Below are 9,567 nucleotides of genomic sequence, written 5' to 3' on the forward strand. Positions count from 1 at the left end.
ACGTACTCGTATTTAGCCAAAGGATCAATGACTCAGCAACTGTTCAAGTGGATGCAATATCACGATCTATTAGTCTACAAATGCGGTCGTTACAGTACGTTAGACCGTGAAAAAGACCACCTCCGCGACGACTTTTTTACTATACAAAATGTGCCCTTTATCCGACGCCCCCCACGATGGACCGGCCATATTGGAAATGTCCGACAATTTAAATAAAAAAGCGTGGTAACTCGATTAGGTTGACTTATACCATCCGGTATTACGTAAAGCTTTGAACCAAAAGTTGCGATCAAAATTGATATGATAAAGTGTTTCCATAAAACTATAAAACAGTGTCTTACACGACTGTTGTTAGGTATATATGTGTAATACCTACTAAAATCTGTGTCAAACATACAGGCTAATAATAGGTATAGGTAGTTACCTATCTACCTATCGGGTTAAAATAATTACCTAATTTTTTAACATAGGATATACACTCATAGTTGGTATGCAAAGATCAAAAGATGGTATGGCAGGTTAGGTGTTTTTATAAATAAAGAAAAACCTTTTTCTTTCTTCTCCTAAAAAGATCATTTTGGTAAAAACTGATCATATGCAATCTTACTTTGTCCTTTAAGTAGATACCTGATAATGATGAAGATACCAGCTTATGTTATATTTTGAAAGCTTCTTAATAATTACTTATTCTAGCTTATGCTTACGGCTATTTAAAAGCTTAAATGTATTTTTATTAAGTATTTTTGTTTTAGTTACCTACATCCCTATGTACCTAATTTCTCATCTTTATAGGATAGGTAAGTGTGTAAGAGGTTTTTCTCTGTACCTTTTAAGCATTATTTCTATTGTACTTAGGTAGATATAATTATATGTAGGACTTGAACGAACTTTAGAAGTGTGTAAATAATTTGACCTAAGTACATGTATTATATGTGTGATGGTGTTATGGTATACCTACATTTGTATTTTGGAACAACAATTACACAATAAAACAAAAATCTTAATTAGAATTAGGTATGTATTTCATTTAATAAGTAGATAGATAACTATCTACCTACCTACTTACCTACTAGAATAATTATAACAATGAAAACAATATTTACAATAATGGATAGCTATTATGATCTATTCCAATAACAATAAAGGGAAAATAAATAACAATTCTTATTTCAGAGGATTTTCATGCAACATTTACAACAAACATTTAAGTACTTAAATGAAAAACATTATTTACATGCCGTATCTTAAAATGACATTATTAACCGTGAGTAGCTATTTAAAGTTTATATTTTGGATTTAATAAATAATGTTATTAAATATTCACTACCTAAGTATTTATAAATATCTACAAGTGAGATCACTACCTAATAAAATTTATATTAACAATGTCCTGGCAGTAACAATGATCTTGCTCGGTGCGAGCGATTTAGGCCTCCCGCCGCGTCTGCGCTTTTATTTATTTACATCGCAAAAGCTTTTTTTTGCGAATTCTTTGCCAACCGTCCACATTTTATATATTATGTACCTTTCTATACTTATATTTATTAATAATACAACACTCCTTAAATAAAACTAATGACTGTTTCATTTCAATCAGTAGGTATAATGAATGTTATTAAACGAGATGTTATGAGACTTGAGGCTGAATTAAGTCGTATAAAATGTATTCTGTACTTACAACCTAGCATTGCACGAAATATTGGAGCAGTTTGCGAGAGAGGGATGATGTCACGCGACCGGCAGCGGCGGCGGCGGCAGGTAGCAGGGGCGCAGCGCGTGCACCGCCTGCAGCAGCTCGGCCTGGTACCGCTGCGCAGCCAACACGTACGGCGACGGCATTGAGAACTCTATCCGCGGCATAGCTTGCACTGCTTGCATGCTTAGCAAGGAATGCGGCGGCGAAGGCGACATCCGAGGCGGCTCCGGCTCTAGTAGTGCATCGATCGTAAACGCTCGTCTCGGTCTTTCCCGCGGCAGCATAGTGATCGACGCAACTTCAGGTAATTCAGCCGGTTCTGGACTCAACTGAGGGCACATGGGCGGCGTGTACAAGCTCGCGGTGGGCAAAGGCGGCGGCGGAGGTGCTCCCGCCTGCCGCGCTAAGAAAGCTCTGTTAAAGCTCGCGAGAGCTGCTAGTTCCGCATTCAAATTATCTTTTTCTCCTTTCTGCAATTTGAATCTCTTGCGGCGGCGAAGCAGGGAACCGTTTTCGAACATGTCGAAAGCTTGCGGATGTAGAGTCCAGTAGGCGCCTTTTCCGGGCCGGTCCGGCCGTCGGGGCACTTTCACGAAGCAATCGTTAAAAGAAAGGTTGTGTCTCAGGGAGTTCTGCCAGCGTTGAGTGTTGCGGCGGTAATACGGGAACCGGTCCATTATAAACCGGTATATTTCCGACAGGGGCAGCATCCGCTCCGGCGAACTCCAGATCGCCATGGCAGTTAGCGATATGTACGAGTATGGCGGCTTCTGGTCGCCGTAAGACTCGCGCGACGGTCGCGGCATCGTCACTCGCACCAACGACCGAACAACAGACAAGACTTAAAGTTGAGGAACTACACAGAGCCTGATCACGTCACTTCAATACGAGGTGTGAAAAAGAACTGAGGCGCGGAGAGGTCGGCAGCCAGCCTGTCTGGCCGGTCGGCCCACCCGCCCGGCCGGGGGCTTCGAGCGGGGCTCCGCTCTTCTAGCCTGCGATTGGTACACCCTCCGGCCAATGACGGGAGCCCAATTTCAGGTATGATGTCGGCTTTCGCTTCACTAACAAGGAATTTAAATTGATATTATGTTTATATTGCCTCCAAACATCTTTTGTGATGACACCGCTTTTTATTTAGCGTATGTAAATTACGATGATACAGAAAAAGAGATTTGAATTATACACCAATTCAACGACGAATGAATAATATTAAGTCTCGCCGTTATTAATTAAATGCAATGCTTGCTATAGGTATCTACCTACCTACCTGCTTAAATACCAACCAATGAGAACTTCGGTTCAGTTAATTTTAATATTCAACTAAATTCGACCAGAATTTTCCCTTCTAAGTAGATCATAATGGGGCCATGCAGTCTTAACGCAAAAAAATAGAACGCAGAGGGAACTATATTATTGTTTTACTTACGATTTTTGCTACAAAACGTGATTCTTTGCCACGATGTCGTTATCGTAATAAGGACCACGATATGGGTTCGTAATAAGAGCCGGTCCTTATTTGGAGACCTGTGCCCTGTTTATCAAACATTACAAGTCTACAAGCTCACAAGTTACAAGTTACAAGAACTTTTTACAAACTCTTGTAAATTATGTTTATCAAATAATTTCACAAGACTTGTAGGATTTTACAAGACTTGTAGAACTTATACTGTATATTTTTAATTTATACACACTTTATTTTTGCTAAATTGCAAAATAATTTTTTAACCGTAATAAATGTCGATAAAACAGCAATTACGGTACCATAACTAGTCAAGTTATTGTTAAAAATAAAACTTTTTTTCATATAATTTAATTTTGTGTTAAAAAACCTATTTGTAAAACCTATTGCTTCTTATTTTATTAACCTACCTACTTTGATTTATTCTATGTCGGTACACCAACAGGAAGTACCTAAACAAACAAAAAGTTTAAATTTAAAATAATACATTATTTTTAATTTAAACTTTTTGTTTGAAAAATAGATACCTAGACTTTAAAAAATTTCGCTATTCGAATTACACCGCAAAAAATGGCGAAATCTGATGCGAAAGTAACAATTATTCTTCAATTAAATAATTCGTGACAAAAAAGATATTTTATTTGGCCCATTTACTGATAAATTATCTAAAGACCAAAAAATAGCAGAGTGGAAAGAGATACTATTGCTATGTCAATCGCTTGGACTTGTATCTGCCGAAAAAGATTATGCCAGCATACTCGTATGTATATGAGACACGTTTTGGTCAAATTTAAAAAAAGCAACAGATAAGTTTAATAAAATTACACCTTTGAATTATTTTATAGTTATTTTACCTATTTCTACTAGGTACTAGATAATTTAATTATTCTATCATACTTGCATACAACTTGTAAAATAAATTAAGAGTCAACGGAGGCTCTCCAACTTTTTCGTTACAAGTTACAAGCTACAAGCTACAAAGGCATTTTTGATGAACAAAACCACAAATACAAGTGTGAAAAACACTTGTATTACATGTGATATTACTTGTAGCTTGTAGTTTACAAGTGTAGTTTTGATAAACGCATTCTTGTAAAAATGCACAAATTTACAAGAGAAACGCTTGTAATACAAGACTTGTAACGTTTGATAAACAGGGCACTGGCCTAAAACACAAGTCCGACAAGGATTTTAATAATACACGATTTCTCCACAACGTTATATTCTTAAAATATTATAATACTAGCTGACGTCCGCGACTTCGTTCTCGTGGAATTAGGTTTTTTAAAAATCCAGTGGGAATTCTTTGATTTTCCGGGATAAAAAGTAGCCTATGGCCTCCAGGTCTTTATCTATACCCATGCAAAATCACGTCAATCCGTTGCCCCGTTGCGACGTGATTGAAGGACAAACCAACAAACCAACAAACAAACACACTTTCGCATTTATAATAACAATAAGGGTACTGATGTTACAGTTTGCCGTGTGTGGTTTAGGTCTGAGTATCTAATTTAGTAATAAAAATCTACGTAACTATTACCTAGTAATTTAAATATTGCTAATAAGATCCACCGTTGTATTGAATAGTAAAATAAGATTCATTTACCCTAAAATACTGTACGTAGATAAATATAACGATAAAATAAAATAAGATATAACAATAGTAAAGTAAGAGTTATTATTTACTAAAAAAATAAAAAAATGTCAATCACTGAAACAAAATTAGTTTTATGCCTAATTTTCAGCCTGGTAGGTACACTTAATAAGGCACACATCTAAGTTTCTGCACTATTCGTAAATATTTGCATACAATGTGATATTACTTAGTCATTATATAATAAGTAACTACTTTACATGAAAAGTAATAATTAAAAATTCAAGGAATTTTATTGTGGTCCTTATTAGGAACCTGGGTGCCTAATTTGGCAAACACAACCCTTTTTTTAAATTGCAACACTATTATTAAACAGTTAATAAAGAAAGCGGATTACTTTTTCCACCATGTAAGTACCTATCTACCTACCTATAGGATCATCACAAAATTTTACTCTTAAGTACCCTGGCTTCAATTTTATAGGTCGATAAATTTACCTACTAATTAGGATAAAGGTGGTCATTACTGGGTGCAAGTACCTATAGGTACCTTATTTAGGTATAGCCTACGGTAATATGTATTTTATTTCGTAAAAACTTACCGAAACTCAATTTAAAATCGAAGCAAATACTAAATTGGCACCATTCTACAACAAAACCATCAATAATTGTACAAAACATTTTAAAAAAATACAGCAAGCGACGAAATAGACTTTTTATCTAAACCGTTGGTTGGAAGAAATCGTAAACTACACAATGGTGTTTAACTTTAATAAAAACTACATCGTTTTCGTAATTCATTTTTCTTTGCTAGGTATACTTACCTATTTCACGGATTTCTTGGAAAATGTCGAATTTAATTTATTTCTCAACAATTGCTTCGATGTCATTTATCTCAACTGGATTGTAAGGAAGGTGCAGATCTTTTCCTATTTCTCAAAAAAAACGACAAATCTATGTTACCAACTGACTTATCCACCCACACAGTTTCATGAGCCATGGCCATGCGGCATGCCATGTTTTCGTTAGATAAATAGATAGGTGCCTATCTAGTCGTTAGTTCCTATCACAATTTTTAATATAGGTACATACTTACCTACCTACCTGAAATACCGTTCAATTACAATACTTAACGGGTTGTTATACCTAGGTATACTTACTTAATCGACCTAAACTATGGTGTATATACATACTAGGTATATAACTACTTCAGGTTCAGGGTTTTTTAAACCTCTTACCTTATATTATTATTCCTACTCACAAGTACCTACCCCTGTACCTAATACTTACTACCATAATATCTACTCAACAAGATTTATTTAGACATTTCAATATTAAGGACCTAGGATACCTACCTATTAGGTATTATTAGCAATAATAGGTACAATCGACAAGATATTATTTTTAAATCACCGAAATAAATGATTGTAGAGAGGTATTGTAAGTAGGTAGATAACTCTTCAGTGCTCATTATTGTATCAACATACTTATTATGTTGAAAGTTTATATCATCATGCGTGAGAAAGCTATTCTCTAGAATAGAACAACAAATGTTTCCGGCAAAATTTAACTTATATCATCCAAGATTAAGTTCCTAGTTATGTATGTGTGCAATTATTGTCTTTTCATTAATTAACGAATGTAATCATTATTAACCTAAATGAATGTGGGAAGTTATTAAGATTTGTTCATTCAATAATTAAAATAGCAAATGGTTCATTCCACTAGCAGTCGTTAGGTACATTGAGAGTTACACAGATAAACTGAAAAAAGGATTTGATTGCTGTTAATTAATATTAATTAGGTACCTAAAGCTTTCCAGAAAAAGTCGATATACCTACCTACTTATAGCATTATTTCCTTTCCGGGAGTTTCTAGATTTTTTAATTAATGTTATTTTTACTTTTCCTAATGCACTCCTAGATCTCAGAATACAGAATAAACAGATATACTCATCTTGCAACTTGCAAGCACTAGCAGTCGCTATGTTTAGGTAGGTAGGTACCTACATTGAATTACACAGATAAACTGACAAAAGTGATGTTGGTCATTCAAAATGACGATATGGGCCATTCAAAGAGTAAATAAACATACCTATACTTACTTACCTACCTCAAAAGCCGGCATCGTGGTAGTTCCTCTGGAGATAAAAAAATTACTTATCTATCGACGTAGAGAGCAGTTTCACTAAACCACGTTGCTATAAATACCTAGGCACCCCTATCATTGTTCCCTACACCACGGAAATTTAACTCCACTGATTTGCAGATCAAGAAAGAAGCAATTAAGCCCGCTCGAATATATGGCGAACCCTCGACGTAGTATCTATACCTTTTCTGCCTTTTCCACCGTTAATAAATATTATCTCGTATTTGCGCTCGCCCAATGATATATAACGTTTGTTAATTAGGTTATCATTCCGGCGGCATCTGCAAAGGGCCTTAAGGCTCGTTGATATTAAAAATGCTTATAACTTTTATCATAAATCACCCTTAGGGCACTTTAGGGCGCGAAAATGCGCTCTACTTTGAACAAAAAATATGCAAGTAACGACGGACGCCTTGAGAGCTTTTTTAAGTTGCCTGGGACGGCGCGGTGCTTAGAATTAATTACTTATTTTGGTAAAAGCGAACCAATGTCAGCTCGTCTGACAATAAAATAGCTCACATTTTTGCATAATGTTTTTTTTTTACAATTGAAGGAAAAACAAGGGAGATACTCAGGTAGATAATTTAATTACTTACAAGGTATAACTTTTTTATAGTCACATTTACCAAGCTTACATTTAAATCACCTATTTGTACCCACCCATTATCTACCCACTCCAGATGGCATAAATCATAAAACCATTATTTTATTAGAATACCTACATGTAACAATGGTAGTAATTTTTTTAAGGTAAGTAAGTAGGTATCAATGTAATCGGCCGTAAGTACCTACCTAGCTTTTTATGCCATTTAAATTTTAAAAATTGCATCACATACCTACATAATATTTTCATGTAAAACTTGGCTTAGGTGTAGGTCGTCTTCCTTCATTCGAATTATTTTCAGTCCTTTTTGATTTTGAAGATTCGTTTTGTGAACAATTTTTTTCTTGAGGACGTAGGTATAGGTACGCCTTAGAAGCTGCCTAAATAGCTATAAACGATAAAGCTACATTAAAGCTAAGTACATAGAAAATTGTATTGAAATTTCTTTTTAGAAGATAAATATCGTGAAGTAACGAGTCCAAGCACTGTGCTCGGATATCACACAGCTATGATTACTGTGAGCTTCTCCGTAACATAATGAAACATCGACACGCCTTTATCGAGTGCCCGCTTGATAAGCACCCGTGACGAATTCGCACCGCATACAAATAGGGTTGCCACATATCTATAGTGTGCGACAGGTCGAGCTGACAATCGGGATATGAGGCGGGAGGACGCCACGCACACCTGCACGTCACCCGCGCTATCCCACACCGGGTTAGCGCGGTGCCTGTGCGGGCGTGCGGGGCGTCACCATCCCGGTTGCTATCTCAACCTGTCGAGTACTATAGATAGACATCAATCAAGTTGCAGGGCGCTGCTGAGCAAAAACGGTGCAAGATCGTAGATTGTGTATAGTCCGTTTCTTGTAAAAAAAACTTGCACAGCGGGCGAATATCGATCTAGTTATAGAATTGGAAACTTTTTAATCTAACTTTTACAAACTGCTTTCGATATGTCAAGAGAATTTACTACTAGTTACTCTTAAAATATGTGAAATAATAATGGTACCTACCTACCTACCTTTTTCTAAAGCGCAAAATTAGAAGCTTGTAAAAGAGAACCTGAATGAAGTGAGTCACGAAGTTAAGTGGAGCGAAGGGGGAGGTGGCGAGCGAAGCAAGCTGGCAACCTAGGTACCTACCTACGTAGCGAAACGAAGGTCCAGTAGTTGAAGCTGAATGAAGGGTTAACCTAATCTTCTGGCATAGCACACTTAAACATCTAGTCAAGTTAAAACGAATCACATTTATTAATAGATGAAAAAAAAATGAAAAATATGTACCTACCTAAAATACCTACTTAAGTTCTGTTTAAGTTGTAAGTATACCTAATGATTATCTACAAGCAAATGATATTTCTTATAGTTCGTATGCGTGTCTACTCAACTACTAACTCGTCTCTCAAGAGATTGCTCTGAGGCGACAAAATCTTTTAGCGTTCCTCGTTTCTTATATTTGGAACAACCCTGTGTGTGCGTCGGTCGACGATCACGTTTAGTCTCAGACGTATGCCCAACAAATTCAGACGCTTACATAAACGCTCTAAGGAATTTAATACAGATTCCAATCAATCTATTAGGCTCTTTTATAATTTTCGTCGTGGAAATAGCCGCGATATCGTATCGATAATATATTATTTCCAAATTTAAAGCTCTTTTCTTGGTCTTTTACACATTCTGCCTGTTTTGTGACTTTAAAAACGGGTCCGTTATAGGTACAGTGCCATCATTGTTTTTGTGATATTCCCTATCACAAAAACGATTAAATTAAATTAATTAATTAAGAAAGATTACAATGATAGCACTGTACCCTAAACGGACCCGTTTTTAGAGTCAGAAAATGGGCAGAATGTGTAAGGGACTAAGGCGTATTATATGAAAATTTCCCTAGTCTGGACATATTATTATGAAAGATATACTTAGCTCTAGTCGGTACAAATACCTAGTAGATACCTAATACTGTCTTTAAGTAGGTACTTACCTATAATCCTACACATGCAAGTGCACAAGATAACAAGACGCAAGAAGTACAAAACATTGATCTCATACGTGACGAATCACAT

The 9,567-nt window shown here is 36.0% G+C and overlaps 1 protein-coding gene across 1 annotated transcript; it reads right to left on the reverse strand.

Moving 5' to 3' along the window:
* Positions 1-1,081: 1,081 nt before the first annotated feature.
* On the reverse strand, positions 1,082-2,566 carry LOC117991683 (fork head domain-containing protein FD4-like). Its single transcript, XM_034979285.2, has one exon. It carries the CDS (start codon positions 2,500-2,502, stop codon positions 1,729-1,731), a length of 774 nt encoding a protein of 257 aa, XP_034835176.1. The 5' UTR covers positions 2,503-2,566; the 3' UTR covers positions 1,082-1,728.
* Between the last annotated feature and the right edge of the window lie 7,001 nt (positions 2,567-9,567).

Source organism: Maniola hyperantus, chromosome 2 (assembly GCF_902806685.2).
Source record: "Maniola hyperantus chromosome 2, iAphHyp1.2, whole genome shotgun sequence".
NCBI lineage: Eukaryota > Metazoa > Arthropoda > Insecta > Lepidoptera > Nymphalidae > Maniola > Maniola hyperantus.

Bases quoted from the DNA above. Each gene is read 5' to 3' on its own strand.
- LOC117991683 (XM_034979285.2), bottom strand. From the start codon at position 2,502: ATGCCGCGACCGTCGCGCGAGTCTTACGGCGACCAGAAGCCGCCATAC.